The 20249-nt window shown below is 38.8% G+C and overlaps 2 protein-coding genes across 2 annotated transcripts in view; one reads left to right on the top strand and one right to left on the bottom strand.

The window, feature by feature from the left end:
- LOC122658494 (nicalin-1) overlaps positions 1 to 11287 on the top strand; it is a 48649-nt gene extending 37362 nt beyond the window's left edge. Inside the window, exons 11-15 of the mRNA XM_043853483.1 lie at positions 73 to 133; positions 7104 to 7271; positions 9034 to 9135; positions 10881 to 10970; positions 11055 to 11287. Of these exons, the coding sequence (XP_043709418.1) occupies positions 73 to 133; positions 7104 to 7271; positions 9034 to 9135; positions 10881 to 10970; positions 11055 to 11117 (484 nt within the window). The 3' untranslated portion in view covers positions 11118 to 11287. The remainder of the gene's footprint in view (positions 1 to 72; positions 134 to 7103; positions 7272 to 9033; positions 9136 to 10880; positions 10971 to 11054) is intronic.
- A 678-nt stretch (positions 11288 to 11965) lies between these two features.
- On the bottom strand, positions 11966 to 18969 carry LOC122660461 (small RNA-binding protein 11, chloroplastic). The gene is made up of 4 exons (XM_043855775.1): positions 18815 to 18969; positions 12405 to 12473; positions 12205 to 12311; positions 11966 to 12126 (listed from the first exon to the last, which is right to left on the bottom strand). Exons 1-4 carry the CDS (start codon positions 18942 to 18944, stop codon positions 12025 to 12027), a joined length of 408 nt encoding a protein of 135 aa, XP_043711710.1. The 5' UTR covers positions 18945 to 18969; the 3' UTR covers positions 11966 to 12024.
- Between the last annotated feature and the right edge of the window lie 1280 nt (positions 18970 to 20249).

Here is a 20249-nt window from a genome sequence, read left to right as displayed (position 1 = left end):
ATTAAATGATTCTTACATTGTTGCTAAAACTGTGTTAGGCCGCCATCATTAAGACTTCTGTATTTTCTACAGGCAATTTGTGAATGAAACTGCAGTTGCTAGAAGCGTCAAGTTAGTTGCTGAGAGTCTTGCGGTAAGATATACGTCTCACAAGTAATCTAGAATAGAAGTTGTTGTGGACATTTCTGTATTGTGATTACGTACTAGTTAAAGAATTTAATCTAATAGTTTTAAAGAACTCTACAGTACCTCTTCTGAATCTTTTTTTTTGGGGTGGGGGAGGGGGTGCGATTAGAAACCAAGTGCTTTCTATCATGATCCTTGGTAACCAAAAGTCTAAAACCTAAATGAACATGAGAGATAAACATGCAATACACCATTATATTAATTGCCAGAAGGCAATCTGGTGATATTTAGAGAGAGGCATGCATTATGACTTAAATGTAATAAGATGTTTTGAGAGAGAGAAAGTGGCATGCAGTAGGAGTTTGATGATGAGTAAAACAGGCCCTTTTCTTATTGGGGATCGAGGAACTTGAACCCTCACTGATATTGAGTGAATAGAATTCTGGATATTATGATGTTCATGGGAATGCCAAGTTTTTCAGGACCTTGCTTCACCAATTTTTGTTGAGAAACTTAGGAGAAGCTTCTGTTAGTATGCCTTTGTCAATTACCGAAGAAGGAGGATCATATGGTAATCTGATAATATTCATCTCATTCATTTCAATGAGTTTGATGGCAATGAGTTTTGAGGGGAGAAATCATTTGCAAGTTGATCTGTAGTTTCATGTATGTTTTCTGGTGCCAACCATAATGCAGATCCAAGGTTCAAGCTGCACTATTGTAGGAAGAAGACCAAGCACCAAACTAGCCTGTGGTTGCTCCGGTTCACTTTTGGATCAGTTTTTTGTTCAAACCAAACCATGCGGTTTGAGTTTTCTGGTTCTTTCAAAACCCAAATCATGGGTTAGATTAGGACTTTTATTTCTTTATTTTATGGTTATATGAACAAGATGGATTAGGATATTATGGCTTCATTAAATAACACTTCTGTTCCATCTTCCGTGGGAGTGTTCTAAGCTGATCCCACCCCCCTCTTTGAGGAGCACTTATGCGGGAGTGAAATTTGTTTGGTAACTGGGTGTAAGAAGTGTTTCTGAATCAGAAAAGAAACAAAAAAGCGTTTAAAAGGTACTTTAACCGAAGCACGTCTAGAGTATGCCGCGAACCCCTAGCAAACGAGGCCCTTGTTCTGAAAGGAACCTGTCTAAAGACCCCGTAAGCACAGGGGAACCCGAGATCAGCAGTTAGCGTCTCACCGGTGAGATGCTCTCTGGCAAGTAGGGAGCTGAGCTTCTCGGGTGTTCGAGCTGATCTACGAGCACCCTTGTGTCTCTTTCATATTATAGCTTGGTTACGAACAGACTCTGGAAGAATCTTTTCGTTCTTATTGATTATGTATGGAAAGATAGAAATAAAATGACCACAGTTTTGCGTATTCACTTAATCTTGTTAGGTGTAGGTGCTTTTCTTCTAGTACTCAAGGCTCCTTGCTTAGGATGAGCAAGCAACTGAAGGAAACTCGTATAGAAACACAGGTTTTGCTTCCGCATAAGAAAGGTCTGGGTGTCCCAGTTCATTCGGACCTCACAACCAAAAACAAGAAAAGCTAAGCAACAGCATAGCAATAGAGCGTGAAGAAGCCCCTAATACAGTAGCTTTAAGCGTGCTACAAACCAAACAAGCATAGCACAAATGAGAACAGCGGGAGGTGGTATAGGGGGTCAGCAAAGGTCTCAAATAAGAATAGATAGAAGTACTTTCTTCACCGCACACGAATTTCTGTCACAGGGAAGCCAGTCCAGCTTACACGATGGTGTGCGAGGACAGAACGCAGACAGGAATCTTCTTCGACCGGGCATTTGGCCAAGTTTTTACGCCGGAGCCAACCAGCATCATCTGAGCAAACCTGTAAAACAACACCCAATTTCAATTTTCAAAGCGCAGATTCACGCGGAAGTGCCAAACTATGAAAAAGGAACCTTTCCACGTCTGTCTCAGATGTTGATATCCATAATTCCATATAAGGGCAAATGCTCTCAGTAAATATTTTATTTCATATTTGTCCTTCACAAAATTATAAATATAATTAAAAAAAAAAAGAAAAAAATCCTATAAATAAAAAATGGACTGACAACCAAATATCAACTAAGCAAAAAAGGAACAAGCCGGTATGTTTCATCTTCTGATGACGATTTCCGCTGACTCAGATTCATTCTTCTTTATCTTTCTGTTCTTGTTTCTTCTTGGTTATGATTTATAGAGACTCTAACAAAGAAGAGTTCCCCGTGGTCGTTAATGGTGACGATGTTTCGATTTCCTTTTTTTTTTTTTTTCTCCCTCTTCTTCATCTTATTTCTTTGACTTGAACAGAGAAGGAGCTCTTGAAAAGGATGTTTGATTCAGACTCTGAAGTGCCTAAAAACATAGAAAAAATTACTAAAAAAAAAAAAAAACAGAGGAGGTTTGCAGATAGAACATAGGAGAGGAAAACAGAAAGAGATGGCAGATTCAGAGGGAAACGTTGGTATGAAGATAAAGATTGCTGTCTGCGTTATGGAAAAGAAGGTGAAATGCAGGCGTTTTTTTCCTTTTTCTCATACCTAGATACGTGCTTTTCCCCATTGCTTCCTTTCTTGTTCTCCTTCGATAGTGCAGTAGGGGAGGTGCTCTGTTTTCTATTTTACAGAGAGGGAGAGAGGGAGGGAGGAAGAAAGGGGGTTGTTGGGTTGGAGATGGAGGGGGAATGAGAGATGGGAGAGTGAAACACAGAAGAAGGGGAAAATACTGGAGCAGGAGAGGGAGAGGGAGAGGGAGAGAAGAAAAGGGAGCCAGACCGACGAGAGTACCTGCAGTGGTCTTTGCTGTTGAAGATGATACTTGTGACTATCGGGTTGGAGCCCTAGAATGGTTGATTTTCGTTTCCTACTCTTTCTTCCTTATTTGTTCCTGGAACAAAAAAGTGTATTTTTTCTTCTGTCCTTTTTGTGTTCCAAGTTCCAACTAACCGGTTCACTTCAGGAGAATAAAAAAATGAACCAGACATACCAAACGCATTTCTGTTCTTTTTATGTTCCCGCAAATCTACAAAACACTGGAAACACTCCTGCCGAGTGTTACCAAATGCAGCCTATAAGGCGCTTTTTTATAACACTCCTGATTCTTAATTCCGCTGATTCCTATTCTTCAGGAATAAAACGGGAGTGCAATTCTGTTTGGCAAAGCCGGTCTAATTTCATGCTTCCAGAGAACAGACTGGCCCCAAATGCCCTCCAAAATCAGGAATTACGGAACATCAATCTGTTCCAGAACAACCCAAGTTGGAACATCCCGATACGTTTTGGTTTCTCAACCCTCGACATCCATACCCAAGTTCTTAGATCTGGCATTATCCATTGATTTCAAAAATCCTTCTCTTATTAAAATTTTTCAGTTCTGAGTTCTGAAACCTGGTTCTTATCTCTATTTTCTGGTCACTGGTTATTCTTTATATGGTTGTTAATGCATTTCTATATACTGATCTGAAACCCCATAGACCTGCCCATCGAGTTCTGCAGTTTTCCAACTTTCTTACTTCCAGTAGGATTGTTACATTGTTGAGTATCTAACCATCAGATTTGTCTCATTTTCTGCAGAATTGTTCTATTATCAGAGCTGTGCACTTGACTAGAATTTTGTGAACTTCTAGTTTGTCTTTGCTAAGTTATTGATTTTTCTCTTGAATCTGGGTTTTATCCCTTTCCTGCCATTCTGGTTTACGTGAGTTTTCTAAATCCTAATCCTGAGGTGGTTAGATTCCCATTAAACCATGCAACTAGTGCCCAGTGGTACCACCTAGAAGATCTATAATGTCACCCAATTCCTGACATTCATTTGGGTAGCAAAAAGTGAACGAGAGGCCTCTGTTGAACAATTCATAGAGGAAGGTGTCATAGTCATTTTTATCCATGAAAAGTTTAGGCCAACCCTCACCCAATAGATGGGGACAAGAATCTGTTGCTACATCTGATATAATCCGAGGCAATTGAAATTTGAGATACCTATTTCATATAGGTTAATATAAGTGAAAATTGGCTGGATGAATTCTTTAAATAAAAATCGAATTAAGCAACGGGTGATACACATTATTACCCTGACAGAATTCTATATTTTCAGGAAACCTGAGCAGTAGTCCATGCTATACATCTGGATCAAATTGTAAACTAAAGAGCTGCAAGTTCTTTAAAATAAGGTAGAGGCCCTACAAATCACTACTCTCAAGCGAGAGCATCTTCATCATTATCCGAAGCTTTTGGATCTATCAAAGGTTCAAATTTAAGATTTCCAGAGCATCTGCATCATTATTTCAAGCTTTTTGAATCCTAAGGCTTCATATTGGGAAAGGAAATGTGGTGAAGATCCAATCAGATCTTTGGGTGAGTGGTAAGCCTTCGAATGCAGCTGTCAAATATCTCCAAATTGCGTCAATCAAGGAAGGTACTCTTCAGATCTTCATTATCACGGCATCTAGGCAACCCAAGGCATTGGAGGGCCCCTGGACGCAAGGCATCGCCAACAAGGAGCCTGGACGATTAGGCATTGACGACTATGCTTCAGATATGTTTTCCTTTTTTTTTTTTTTGGATGGAAAAGTGATATGTTTTACTTTGCATGGTTGCCAGAATGGGGGTGGGCCTTTAAGATGCAATGTTAATGACTAGACTGGCAAATTCATTTCTGCCTCATGCTATGGAAAAGGATAAAGTTTTAACCATGGATCATCCGACATTTAGAGGATTGGAAGATACCCAATGGGTGTAGCCTCTGTGAGCAAGAAATATGATCAAGTCACTTGTTTCTAGCTTACCTATTTTTTTTTGGGGGGGGGGTGGTTATATAATGAAAGTTACTAGAAGAAAAAGTATATTGTAGAAGAAGGGAGCATTGCTCCAACCAAAACAACAAAAAAGAGAAAAAGAATAAGATGAAGCAAAAATTGGAGGCTCTCTTATAAAGAAATACTCTTCCTAATACATAACCGGGGATGAATTCTTAAGGCCAAACTAGATTAGTCTTTATAGTACAAGCATGCAGGAGTGTTGCAAACCTAATCAGATATATACAAGCTTGAGTGATCTGCCTAACTTGATTCATTCCTAGACATGGTTTGAAAATTTTTGGTTTTGACAAGGTTGAAATTGACTCACTAGGTATGCAAAATTTCGGCCGAAATTTCAGAGTTTCGACTCAGTTTTGATACAAATAAATGCATATAAAAGAACTGTTCCGATTGAAATGGGTTGAAATTTCGACCCATTCGTTATTTTCGAGTGGTTTTGCCCTTTAGAGGGGAAAACTTAAAAAAAAAAAAACTGAGGTAGTATTTTTTTGCCAAATTACCTACATTTCTTGGTGGAATAAAGCGTTGGGGACTACTACAATGCATCTAGATTGAAAGTTGCTGCATTTGTGCAAGATTCAAACTTAGAGTTATCCTCCTTTTTTCCCAAAGTTTTCGAGCCTTCCCAGAACTGTGTGGTACTGACATAGAGTTGAAGAAATAGTTTCGTAGGGGTGTATACTTGTACTTGACTACTTGTACACTTATACTTGACTACTTGTAACACTAGTACAATTGTACTTGTACTTGGAACACTTAATATCATATGGTTTTTCTTCATTTCTAATGCATATTTAGTTGTTTCCATTGAATTTTGTGTTGTAATACCTGTTGCCAAGTCGTCTCCTAGGCAATGCCTTGGCGTTTAGGAGCCTTATTGGTGTCATTTTACGTTCAAGCCCCCTCCAACACCTTGGGTCACCAAGGCACCGTGACAACTATGTCTAATACTAAATTTTGTGTAGAATAGGCTATTTTTCAGAAAGTATACAGCAGGGTATGACATACACTACCAAAGGGGGAAAAAAACATCTGGAGATATAGGAGCATCGCTCCATTTCATCACCATCTAGTTTTGCTTTGGGCACATCTACTGGACTAGTAACAACTAACAAGAATCAGAGCATTTGTTGTCTCTAGGTCAATTAATGTAGCTGTAAAACACTTCTGGTTTATCACCCACTTGGTTTTGTTTAGTTCTCATGCTCTTAGTCATTACCTTCTCAAATTCAACCAATGCATCTTTGGATCCTTCACTTTTACCTTTAACTATGTCTTTCAATATGGGTTCTTTCTCTAAAACATTTCACCCTTTGATAATTTCTGCTTCAGCACTTCTTTGGTTTTTTTTTTCCTCGATTGTTTTCACAAATGACTTCACACAGTTTGTCACTTTGGAGCATTGGTACCATAAATATATTTAAGTTCTCAAGGTGTCTACCAGGTTTCTATTTAATCTATTATTATAGGATGATATTAAAGGAAGGTTTTTAGTTTCTTCTTTGAATGTTTAGATTGTTATTGATTCCAACATTTAGTTATTGAAGTGCTCTTTATATATTTTTCTGAGATTATTACTTGCAAATGATTAGTCTGAGAGGATCTATCTCAATAAGAAGCAAAAAAAGCTTAATATGTTACATGCTGTTTCTTTACTAATTTTTGCAATTAATCCTTGTCAAATAGATGCTTCTCAGATTGAATCTGCCTTACATCCAATACATTTATTATTTTGTACCATAAAGATGCAAAATTACACTTGTTTAATTGTTTATGAGTAGCCAATGTCATTTGGTCTGATATAAATTGTCATAGGTTTCCAAAGCACATTTTAACAAGACGGCCGATTTAAATAATTGCATGCTGTTGCACATTCTTTAGAAATTATTGGCTCAACTGCACATTTTCACAAATATACTTAAAAGGAAAAGATAAGTCGATGCACTTCCTCCAGAGAGACTTCCCTGGATTGTTGCCCCCTTAGCCTTGTATAGGAGGACCAAGGTTCCCAGGACATATTGGTTGATTACACCCACCATAACTAACCCTCTCCCCCCCCCCCCCACCCCCGCGGTGGAAAGTGCAACAGAGTGTAGGGATATTTTAATAACAGAGATGTATTTGTTATTGGTTCCTTATCTCATTTCTCTTTCTTTTGCAGAGGCATATTTATGGCCACCAAGGAAAGAAGACTCAAATCTTTGCAGATGGTAGCAGCTTGGCAGTCAATCCCTTTTACATAGAGTCATGGTTGGATCTTCTGTCTCGGACACCCAGAGTGGCTCCTTTTCTCAAAAAGAATGATCCATTCATATTGGCATTGAAGAAGGTTTTTATCTTTTTATAGTTTCATTTCTATTTATTTGGTGAGCCTGTCTTTATGTGCTTGGTTATCTGCTTGAACACTCGAAAGTGAGATGACAGCTTGTTGGAATGGTGAATTCTGTGGAGATTAATACCTTAGACCTGGGGTTAAATCCAATTTTCACCCTGACACTAAACCACTGATCTACCATCCTGTCCAGAAAGCACTCATTTCACTGTTTTCATCCAACGTATTGATGTTTTAGTTTGCATTTTCTGCATACATGTTCTGATATTTTCCAATTCTAGTCCCTTAATATTTTTATAGACGACTGTTACAATACACATTTGCTGTAAATTCTTTATACGTATACAGCTCACTGTAATCTCATCTGCTGGTTTATTGTTGATAAGCCATACTATTTTGAGCTGCAATATTTGTCTCCATATCTGCTACTCTACCTTGGTGGCTGTTGCATGGGCCATATGGAGCCATCATTTGTTTGTCCAAACTATATCTCTGGTGAATTAATTGGATCTGCTCATCATGTGCTATCTTGTGAATTAAAAATTTTGAAGCAATTTTTATAATGACTCATTTTCATTCTCCGATGTATTCTATGAAGATTGGTGTATTTTCCAAACCAAATATGTTATATCATGATGCAGTTTAGGGTTCTGGATAGATTTTAGGAATAATAATTATAATTATACCAGGTATGTAATCAAGAGAAATAAGAAGACAGAAGAATGAAGAGAAATAAGAGGTCAGAACCAGAAGAATAGTAGAAGAGAAGAGGGTAAGATCACTTTTGATAAGAACAGATCAAAATAAGAAGAAAGAGATCAGGTTTTAGGATACCAATCCTGTATGCACAGCTCAACAACTCCAAAACTCTTGGAAAAATTTCAGTTCTTTTATTCAAATCATCTCTAATTAATGTGGAATTTATTATGTATACATATATGAAGAAAAGTTTTTTGATTGGTGGAGCAGACTTGGTTGGGAACAATCAAGCGCCAATTGCCAAAATCTCCCCCCTATTGTTTGAATTGCCCAAAATGCCTCTCCCATGAATCTCAACCCTCCATTTATTTCCTCCGCCGAACCAGAGAATCTTCCCTTGTATATATATTATATAAATTTCCTTCACTTACTCATGAAAGGACTCCTAATCACTCTTTTGTAATGGTTCCAGTAAAAAAACTCTAAACATAATTCACAAAAGCTATTAAGTTTTCCTAATATAACTCAAGCACTTAACTACTAATCGGTGGCCCAAAATAAGGTATTTCTAAGCCCAATTGGGAAGTTTTAACTGCATTATTTTACTCATGAGATAAAAAATGAATCCAGGCTGGAAATTCCTTGACTGTTAATTGCTGAGGTTTTCCATTTGTTCTCTGCTTCTATTGCTTTTGGCCCAATAAAGATGAAAATTCTATGCTCGATGAGTGATTATTCAAAAATACTTTTTTGACACTATGAAAAGGCCTATTTAATGTCCAGAAATTTTGCAGACTTTTCAAGTGGTTCTGATTTTTTTGTAGATCTGGATGGAATCCTCAATTATTTCCAGCCAGTGCTTTCCATCTTAAATGTTCTACTGGTTTCTTCTTAAAGTATTACTGGTTTCTTCATATTTTTTTGCAACAATTCTCCATTACATGACAAAACTTCTTTTTTGCCTTTGCAAGTCCACCATTCCCTCTCAATACTACTTGTGCAATTTCAGCATTCATCTTAAACTTTGCTGTAAAACTGAAGCATTATGCTTCTTTGGCAGGAATTGTCAGATCACACAACTGAGGTGAATGTGCAGCATGAAGTACTTGATGGGATGTTCACTTTCTATGATTTGACAAGAGCCACGCTTAATATATACCAGGTACCGATCAATATGCCCTGTGTTTGCATGCATGGAAACTCGGTTCACTTGAATTCTAACAAGTCAAGCAGATCTTAGTTCCTCACTAGTTTGTCTGACTATAGTTGGAAGTTAGAAATATAAAAATTAACCAGGAAAATCAGAGGGGAAGAGGGAACAATAAGCCACTGACTGCAGTTCCAGCACACACTGTTATTTTTTTTATTTTTTTTTTGGGTTAGAGCAAATGATGTTCGATGTTAGGGTTAGATTTGTAAGTTCAAACAATGGCCATATGGGGGGTCCTCTTTGTGTCTTTAACTGGTCTAAACTAGAATCTCCCCCAAGGTATCCGAAAACCAAGGAGTTTGGCAGTCGACCTTATTTAGTAAGAGGGGAAAGCTTATGTGGCAATTTGTTTTCCTGGGGAACATTTGGACAATCTGGGAAGAAAGGAAAAAAAGGATGATTAGGAGTTGGGTGAGGACCCCCTCGGGAGGTTAGGTCATCATGTTGACAACTGTGAGAGGCATTTGGGAATACCTGTGTACTATTTTATGAGGCATTGGGAACCTCATTGTATCTCTTCTTTGGACCTGGATCAGGTTCACCAATCTTGGATCTTGCCACCTCCTAATACCATTAGGTTGAACACTGACAGTAGTTCTGTTGGCAACCCAGGGGCTGGCAGGTATGGGAGGCATGTTCAGAAATTGGTATACTGTTGCGGGCTTTTTTGGGTCCTATTGGTATAGCTGACTCCATCACAGCAGAATCAAGGGAAATTATTCAAGGGCTGGAGTTAGCTTTGGCCAATGGTTGGAGCCCTATGACCTAGAAGGTGATTTTTCGTTAGCAATTCGGTGGCTTCAAGCTCATAGCCTGGGGCTTTGGTGTTACTTATATCTTATTAGGTAAGACTAGGCTGCTCAAGGGCATTTCTCTTTTTCTTGGAAATCAGCCAATTCCATTTCAGTTGAATTGGCTGGGGTTTGCGTGGTACCAGTCTTTATGGGTCGTTGTCCTCTGATGGTAGTCCTCTTGTGTTAGGCGTTGGGCCTATTCTTCTGCCTGTCTTATTCTACTTATAGTACCATGCATATTTTTCTATCAATAAATCTGCTGTCTATTTACTTTAAAAAAAAAAATGTCTACATGAACAAAATAGAAAATATAGAATGCAGGTTATATTTCTTATGATCTTTTTCTAGGGGTTGGTATTGGATCGGCCATATCAGCTGAGTTAACTTGATATTGGCCGGGACTGATCCCAATTCACTTGTCGATCCCTCCTCCAAAATCGGTGGAAACAGGCATTTAGGACCACCAAATGGCCCGAGTTTGGACCAATCCAGCCAATACCAGGCCTCTGTTCCCTAAATCCTTTGGTGGTTTCCACCGAAACATAGCTTTGGCCTTTGAACTTGAAGTTAATATGGAAGACAAACACGAGGGACCTTGTCCTCTCTCTCTCTCCCCCTTTTTTCTGGGGAAAGGGGGTTGCTGGGCTATGAATGGAATCTAATTTGGTATTAGGGTACTGCTTGGTTGTAGGATCCCGGCCAAAAAGCATGTATTTATGACCAAAAGCATTAAAAAAGGGTGAAAATATGTTAATTTGGTTGGTTTGTGATCCCATCAAACGTTGCTGAATAGTTTGTGCAACTCTACACAGCCTACGAGTAGGATATGTCACCAGTTGGGAGGGCACTTTGTTTTCATCTTTTCTAAGTAGACCCTGACTGAATCTGATTTTACTACTGCAGGTAGGTAGTGTAGCGTTTGATCTGCTTCTGCTGCTTGTGTTGGGATCATATTTGATACTGCTTTTCAGTTTTCTTGTTGTCACAACCAGGGTATGCTCTCTTACCTGCCATTTTTCTTACTACACTGCCAGGAAAAGAAAAGTTATCTAACACCATGAAACATGTTTCATGCAGGGTGTTGATGATCTCATCAGTTTATTCCGCCGACCTCCCTCCCGCAAGGTTAAAACAGCCTAACCAGAGGTTTCAATGCACCAAAGCCTTGTATGAGTGTTGCTGCAGATTTATCATTGTAGCTTTTAGTTGAAAGCACCACAAACAGTCCTAGAGTGGTGCATAGTTGGCCCACCTTGTAGCTTAGAGGGATTGTTTGTCGCATGAGAATGAGGGTATTTTTTCAATGCAAGGAAATTTTGGCAAATACTTTGTTATTTTTTAGAAAATATTGTTGTACCAAAGTTGGTGAAAAATAAGTTTTTTTTTTGGGAAATCTTGTTGCAAAAGTTGGTGAAAAATAAGTTGTAAGTTTATTTCTTTTTTTGAGTATAACATTTTCCTTTCAACAAGGGTAAAATTGTCATTAATATGTGGAATAAAAAAGTATGCAAGACAACAATGGCAGCTCTAGAGAATGGCATGCAAGACAATGGCAGTTCTTGAGAATGGCATAATTGTAATTTATAAATAACTTTTTAAATTATATGGATAACCTTTTATTTTTTTTACCTGACTTGAACTTTTGAAAACAAGACACAAAAGAAGGTTAGTTCACCTCTTTGGCTACAATAAGATGCATCTTTTAGAAAGGGGAAATTGCCAGATCTACCTGGATAAGAAAATCAATTACAAAACAAGTAGATTTGACTTTTACATTTCGTATGTTAACTTACTTGTTTTTGTAATTCTTTTTCTCATCTCGTTATCAGATCCAATCACCTATTCATTTGCAATGTTTTATGCATCTGAACAATGTCAATTATAGGAGAGGAGAAATAATAAATCAAAGGGGACTACTGATGTCAATATCGGATCCAACAACCTACTCATTTGCAGTGTTTTACAGATCAGAACATGTCAAGTATATGAGCTGTGCAAGTTAGGGTAGGGGCAATAACAAATCAACCAAGGGGTCATATAATGTCAATCAAGTGTCAATTGGTTCCGGTGGCCCTCTTGCTATAGGCATTCCCTCTCTGACACGCTTGGATTTTGCAATGTCCACAAAAATAACACGACCATTGAGTACCTGCCAATGATTTCCTATGTTATTTACCAGTAGATGTGCATCACAAAAGAACAGGAAAGGGGTGTTTTGGAAAATCACCTTGCCATTCATTTCAGTTCGGGCATTTTCAGCTTCATTTTCAGAGGCGTAGGTAACAAATCCGAAACCTTTGGATCTGTCAGAGACTCTGTCCATCACTATTTTAGCTGTAAAAGTGAACATATAAGCGTAAAATGCTCGCATATTTATTCAGGAAGGTGATAGTTTGACACAAATAGACATGAGAGAAAGAAACACACCTTCAATCACTTGACCATACTGTGAAAATGCTTCTGATAATGAGTTTTCTGTGGTGTAAAATGATAATCCTGCAACATTTCCGCATTGTAAATGTCCAAAGCTCACCTAAAGTTTTCAAAAAGTTTTAAGTGGTGAGAAGAAAATTAATGCATTTTCATGGACCAAAGTTTAAGGGAAATAATGGTAACCCTGCTTTTAGCTGCAGCATGTAGCAGGACAAGGATTCCTTGGTCGCTCTATCCAATAAATGTGATCAGAAACCTAAATTCTATTAGGCAGTCCACTCTAATGGTAAGATCCTGTATCTTACCTCAGTTCAAAACCATGAGGGTTTCTCAATTCCCATATTCAGTCCCCATTTTTTGCTTCTCATATTCAGTTAGATATTCCCCCAGTACTTCTACAACTGCCTCAAAGTATATTATAAATATCATAGGCTCATAGCTCCCAATATGGTGAATAGCAATCATCAAAACAAGCAGCTCTACAAACATTTGCCATTTTAGCTGGGGCAGGAAGACTTGATATGCAGAACTGGGGAACAGTAGCAAATATATGGTTATTCCTCGCCTAATGGATCTTTACTTGGTATGCCAACGTTTAGGTTCACTGTACCCCTTCTCAAAGTTAAGATCCCCCTTTATGTTCTGTAAGAACTTTGAGATAATCATGTTACACTCGAGTAGAATCTTAATAAAGTCAACTGAGTCATTTAATAAAATAAAATTGTCCTTGCATTGGTTCTACAAGATTATGAATAGCACCCACAGAAGATCAACCTGATCGTTACAGCTGGGGGGCAACTGGCTGACTTTTCTGCAGCTGATGGTACCATCAATGTGATATCCACTATGTTTATAATGGTCAGACTATTTTGCTGTCAAACTGCATAACTAAGTACTACTAAAACAAGGGAATGGACGAAAACTTCACAAAAACAGCCAATTTCTATTCACCGGAAAAGGGATGAAACAAAAAAGAAACCTGCTTAAATTAATGATATGTTGATGTTTTCCTTCCCACCCACCCACCCACCTCCAATATTGCTTTTGTTGCAGCAATTCATGATGGGCAAGCAGGTGTAACACTTATGGATTTGTCTCTGTTAGTACCTAGGAAATCATTTGATAGAGAAAGTTAGGAATTTAATCGTTACCCATTGTGTTCTTAATCATCTCACTGACTAAATTACATGGATGTCAGAGCAACATAAAGAATAACAGATTCATCCAATATCATCAATTAAATGAATTATGGAAAACACCACTGTAGCATGGGCAAGAATCTCTGGCTTATCTCTTGGGTAATTGTTGCCCTCTGTTACAGGCAAAACAATGTTTCTTATTATTATCATTATCACAAGTAGAATCTATTCTTAAATTGAACTACCAAATAGATTTTTTATTCTTGCAATATTTTCCATTGATGCAACCAAACAATTTCAATTCCTTGACCAAAAAACAATTTGTAGACTGATTTTAATAAATCAATCTGAAATTGAAAATGAAATCCAACCAAAGAGAGCCCTAGCTTTCCTAATCAGGTAGGAGTATCTCCAAGGACCAATGGAGTGGCTTGCATCCATCTATTCACAACTAGTTAGTCTCCCTAAATAGTAATATGAACCCAATCATTTTCTAAGGAGAATCCCAGCCTTCATTGCCTTGAGTTCCCTGTGATGGTGCAACAAAAAAAAAAAGCAGATTAAAACTCATGCCATGCTGATTGCAGCTGAGGTTGGTTTTCTTTCTCTCAAGTAGTAGAGCATATTCATACAGCCCAAAATCCAGTTGGGCCACAACAGTTCCTGCCCAGCTGATGCAACATCCATTCACTAAATGAGCAAGAGCTATGAAGGGAACTGCAGAATGATACCCATTAGCAAGGAAGAAGAAGAATTGTAGTTCCCCTTTCTCCATTTCCCTTCTCTTCAATACTCCGTAAAATTTCTTAGAAGGGGCGTGCCCCACTCATCTACAGATAACAGCCCACTGGCACAGGGAATAATATAGTTCCTTCATTCCTTAAAAGCAACACCAATACCAGCAGGGCTCACATTCCATAACAAGCTTCCATCAACAATGATTTTTTTTTTTGGGGGGGGGGGTGTTTTGAATAAAGAATTCATTACCAAAAGAAGGAAGAGATACAAAGAGCCCCTATAAAAGGGGAAAAAGAAGAAACAGCACAAAACAAAGCAAAACCCAACCAGCAAGGAGAGGGGACAAAGGGTTGCAGTAAGGAGATGGGCAAGCCCCAGAATACGACAATAAGTCTGTTCCTTAGAAATCATCTACACTACAAGGGGAGACCAAAGATATCTTGCTACTCACATCAAAGGAGATGGACTTCCAAATCTGCTCCAAGGATCTAAAGCTAGAGGACCATCTTTTGAGATTACGCTCCATCCAAATATGCTTGATAGTGGCACCAAAGGCAAGCTTACCAACGACGTCGCAGATTGACTTGCCGGCATAAGTCATATCCACCCAGATCCATTCTCTCGGAAATGGAAGAATTCTTCTTTTCTTGGCTAGCATTTACTTAGAAGTCCTTTACAAACTGCGGAGGAGAAGGGGCAAGCAAAAGCAACAGGAAGGGGAGACAGCAATCTGGCGATGAATGAGAAATGACTGCATTGGGAGGCAATTGGAGAGGGGCCGCCAAACAATGAAGCTGTGATGGGGGGGTGTTACCCTTGAACCAAACTATTTTACGCCAGGGAGACAAAGGGCCACGAACTCTGATGAAGTCCCAACCAAATTTAGAGCTAAAAATCTCAATAGAAGAAGCTGACCATACAACAATATCCCCCTACCACTAGGCCTTTCTGGGAATAGAAGACAAGGAATTCCACACGGTTGATAATAGGGGACAGGAAGTAGGGGGAGGGGCCCAATCATCATGCCCGACTAAGCGGAGGAGGACGTCAATAGGGTAACAGTTGTCAAGCCAAAGGGAGGTAGAAGCACCATCATCAATTTTAGAGGAAATGGCCCGAAGAACAATAGGTCCAACATTCAAGATCTTCCGCCAAACCCAAGAAGCATTAGAGATAAGAGGAACCGTCCAAATAGAGTCCTAGCGAAGAAAACCAAAGTAAACCCCCAAATACTATTCTTCTTAACTACAACCTTCCAAATCAATTTGAGAATACTAGCAGAATTGACCTATTTGATTCTTCTCAAACCCAAACCCCCCTCATCCTTGGGAAGATAGACTACGGCCCAACTGGTAGGATGGAGGAAAATTGGATGAATCAGATCCTTTCCAGAGAAAGGCACACATGAGGGACTCCAATGCCTTAATGGTGGACTGAGCTAATTCGAAAACCCCAGACTAGTAGATGTAAGAGGATTGAAGGACTAATCTAATCAATTCCAGACGACCGGCATAAAAGAGGCGCATGCCCTTTCAAAGATGAAGTCTCTTGCGAATCAGATCTAACATAGAAGTGCAGTGATACTGTTAACCTGGTAGGGATCAAAGGCAACCCCGAGTACTTGATCGGGAGGTAGCTTAGGGAGAAACCTGTTTTCTAAATGAAAGTAGCCTAATCGACATCAGAGACCCCTACTAAAAACAACTGAGATTTCAAGAGATTGATCCAGAGGCCCAACAACCCGTCAACAATGATTTAATGGAGCTTGGAGAGGGGGATCCACTCATGATGATCTGATGCAGTCTGAGAATCCAAAGGGTATGATTCTCAGTTGCAGACATGATGCGATACAAATCGATACAACATTTTTTTTTTTTAAAAAATAGACTTCTTGCAAATCTGCAATACCGATACATATCGGCCAAGACAAGACGAGACGGCGCGAGACTTAAAACTCTGGATAAAATGGTCAAACAAGGAAAGTGGGACTTTGAGGGAGATACTAACACGATGTGGAATGTCAGCTTATATTAAGAAGACTGCTACAGAGGTTCTAGGGGAAACGAAAGGTATACGTCATGCCCCTAGGGAGACTTGTGGTGGGATGATAAGGTCCAAACAGCCATTAAGACTTGGCAAAGGACCTAAAAAGGTATAAAGTAGCCAAAAACAAAGCTAAGAAGATTATGGGGAAAGCAAAGGTGATGAAATATGACGAATTTTATAAAATAATCTAAACACAAAGGAAGGGGGGAAAAACTATCTATAAGATATCTAAAATGAGAGAAAGGAAGAGTAAAGATTTAGACAATGTTAGATGTATTAAAGATGATGAAGGTAGAGTACTTATAAGGGATGAGGTCATTAAGGAGAGATGGAATAAGTATTTCTACAGCCTACTTAATGAAGATTATTTGAGTGATAAAGCCTTGGAAAGCTCCATTACTCAATCTGACACCTCAGGTTGTAGATATGTACGAAAAATCATGGTATCTGAAGTAAAAGAAGCTTTAAGAAAGATGAAAGTAGACAAGGCCCCAATAGAAGTGTGGAAGAGCTTGAGAATCTATGGTTTATCTTGGCTAACCAAGCTGTTTAACGTGATTATGAGCTCAAAGAAAATGTCAGATGAATGGAAGAGAAGCATGGTGGTCCTAATTTACAAAAATAAGGGTGATATTCAGAGCTGCAATAACTATAGAGGGATAAAACTAATGAGTCATACGATGAAATTATGAGACAGAGTTATTGAAACTCATCTGAGAAAGGAAACTACTATTTTGGGAGACCAATTCGGTTTAATGTCAGGAAGATCCACGATGGAAGCTATCTTCTTAGTTCTTACTTAAGAGATTCATGGAAAGATAGAGTGAAGGCAAGAAGGATCTCCATATGGTCTTTATTGACCTAGAAAAATCCTACGGCAGAGTCCCTAGAAAATTAATCTAGCAGATGCTATAACAAAGAAGGGTGGCATGTAAATATGTGGATGTAATTAAAGATGTGTATGAAGGTGTGGTAACTAGCGTAAGAACTGTGGGGGGTCAAGGCAATGAAGCCCCAATTACAATGGGGTTACATCAAGGATCAGCTTTAAGCCTTTTATATGTTTGAGCTTATTAACCAGGGACATCTAAGAGGAAGGTCCTTGGTGCATGCTTTTTTTTTTATGGCATTGTTTTGGTGGCTGAGACAAAAACATGGATTAACGCCAAGTTGGAGGTTTGGAGATTAACCTTGGAATCAAAAAGTCTTAAAATAAGTCGAACTAAGATGGAGTATCGGAGCATATGGTATGTAACTTTAGCCACACTAGGACGTCTAATGAGATGGCGAATTTTGAGGAGGAGATTCCTCAAAGTGATTATTTTAGATATCTAGACTCGATAGTACATAAAGAAGGCGATATTTAGGATGATGTGGCCTAGAGGATTAAAGTAGGATGGATGAAGTGAAGAGGTACGTCCGGAGTGCTATGTGATCTGTCGTATCCCTTCAAAGCTTAAAGGAAAATTTTATAAGATTGTCATACATCCAACCATGATGTATGGTGCAGAATGTTGGACAGTTAAGAAGCATCATATTGACAAACTCAGTGTAGCAAAGATGAGGATGTTGAGATGGATGTGTGGCAAGACTAGGAAGGACAAAGTAAGGATTGGACAGATCAGAGCTGAATTGGGTGTAGCCCTAATCCAAGATAAGCCACGTGAGAGTTGTTTGAGGTGGCACGGCCATGTCCAGCAAAGGCCTAGAGACACCACAGTACAGAGGAGTGATTTGATTCAGATTGAAGGCTCTAAAAGAGCCAGGGATAGGCCTAAAATAAACATAGGAGAAGTGGTAAGGAAAGACATGCATAATTTAAGTCTTGTTTCATGTATTACGTCGAATATAAATGATTAGAGAGCAAGGATCCATGTGGCCGACCATATTTAGCTGGGATAAGGCTATGTTGTTGTTGTTGTGCATGATTCCGATTCCAATTCCAATTGACCAATGTGGGTTTCAGACCATCATAGTACAAACCAATCAATACAGAACCTTTTAGCACTGTCCTAAATTTCTTGTTTGACCTTTGCCACACCGGAAACCCCTCGCCAACCTCCCCCCCCCCCCCCCAACACCACCCAAGGAATGGAAAAAAGTACATAAATCCATTTTTTCTCCTCAGGCTTTGCTTTTGCGGTTGATCAGCCGTGCATAGACTAAAGATAATAATGAAAAAATAACAACTATTTACTTTTAAGTCCATCAATAAATAAATAAAAACGAAGGGAAACAGAACAGAAATGATGGGTAAAAGATATCTTGTCTCCATCTATCAAACAGCTTTTTCTTTTTTCTTTTGTATACACATCAGTTGTTCTCATAAACCTCAGGAATCCCAGAGCAGACAAAGAAATAAAAAATATACTCAAACGGATTTAGAGAATAAAAGTAAGCAGAAGCAAAACGGCGAAGCGAAGAATCACAGTAATAAGAAACACGATGAAAACAAAAGATAGAATAGAGGGAGATCATTACCTCCAACGAAAAGTTTCGAACTGATTCCTCTGTAACAGATGAAGAGCGAGGGACGAAGAGAAGATGAGTTATTACAGTCTAATCGAGAGAGATGCCTGAAGAAATGCAGTATTCTTCTAGACGCCGCCATGAGTACAAGCAACAGCTGATCCTGCTTGGGATTAGTTTGTCGACCGTGACAAACAAATTTGAGAAGATGTACGAGTTCCCTTCTTCTTCTTTGTTTTTTTTTTTTTTTGGAAAATTACAAAAAACCCCTGTAGTTTGAAAAAATTACATCGATCCTTCTCAAAATTACATTCACCTCCCCTTTGGAGGGGGTAGGCGTAATTTTGAGGGGGATAAGTGTAATGTTTTCAAACTACGGGGGTAATAAACGTAATTTTCCTTTTTTTTTTTTTTCAGAGAGGAGGGGGGCGAAGCATACGTGGCCACGTCTCCTCTGGTCCACTTCGAAATCTGTTTTGCCACATGGATGAATGACGTTCATTCTTGCCATTGGATAGATCAGGATTTCTTTTCTTTTTCTTTTTTTTTTTTGGTAAAATGATCTTTATAGATCAGGATTTCCTTGTGAGAATTTTGTTTTTTTTTTTAACAATTCTGTTATACATTTAAGGGGCCGTTTGTTTGCCAGTAAGGGTGGGAAATATAAAATGGTGAGTCCCATGTGTAGTGAAGTGATCCAATAAGAAAGGCAAGAATGGGAAAAATAAGGGAGGTAAAATGGCGGATCTCACCATTGCATATTTTTCATGAAGAATACAAAAATCCCACCAATTTGATGGGATTTGAAGGAGGGGGGGGGGAATAAAATGATAAATAAGGGTGTCACCCAAATAGACAGAATTCTTGATTCATGGGACCTTGTCAGTGGGGGGGGGGGGGGAATAAAATGATAAATAAGGGTGTCACCCAAATAGACAGAATCCTTGATTCATGGGACCTTGTCAGTTAATATCCCACTCCATGCATCCAAGCTACCTCCATTTTTTGTATTCTATGGAAAAGTAAGAAATTTTCCCACTCCCTTTTGCCCACCGCAGTGTATTCCGTCAAACAAACATTCCCTTTAAGGAGAGGGTTTCCAATATGCTATTGTCGAGAGATATCTACATGTCACATTAATAGGTGACTCAAAAAAATATCATTTATGGGAGATGATCGTTTTTCCATACTAATGTGTTAAGGAGCAAAACAAAGCTTCACTATGTCTGGTGAAGTGTTACACTAACTATCTCACTCTCTGTCATGCCTTCACATGTCAAAGAGAAAAACTAAACATCACTATGTCCGATGAAGCTTATGTAGCACAAGGGATGAGGCCATGCGATTTACATTAATGCATAGTAAAGCAATTTGCAATTTGCAATTTGCAATGATGCATAGTAAAGCCTAGAAACGACCGTATGGGGAAAACTACATTTCAAGAAGA

This window comes from Telopea speciosissima, chromosome 1 (genome assembly GCF_018873765.1).
Source record: "Telopea speciosissima isolate NSW1024214 ecotype Mountain lineage chromosome 1, Tspe_v1, whole genome shotgun sequence".
Taxonomy (NCBI): Eukaryota; Viridiplantae; Streptophyta; class Magnoliopsida; order Proteales; family Proteaceae; genus Telopea; species Telopea speciosissima.
Note: the sequence above shows the minus strand (reverse complement) of the source record. Positions and strands in the feature narration are given on the sequence as shown.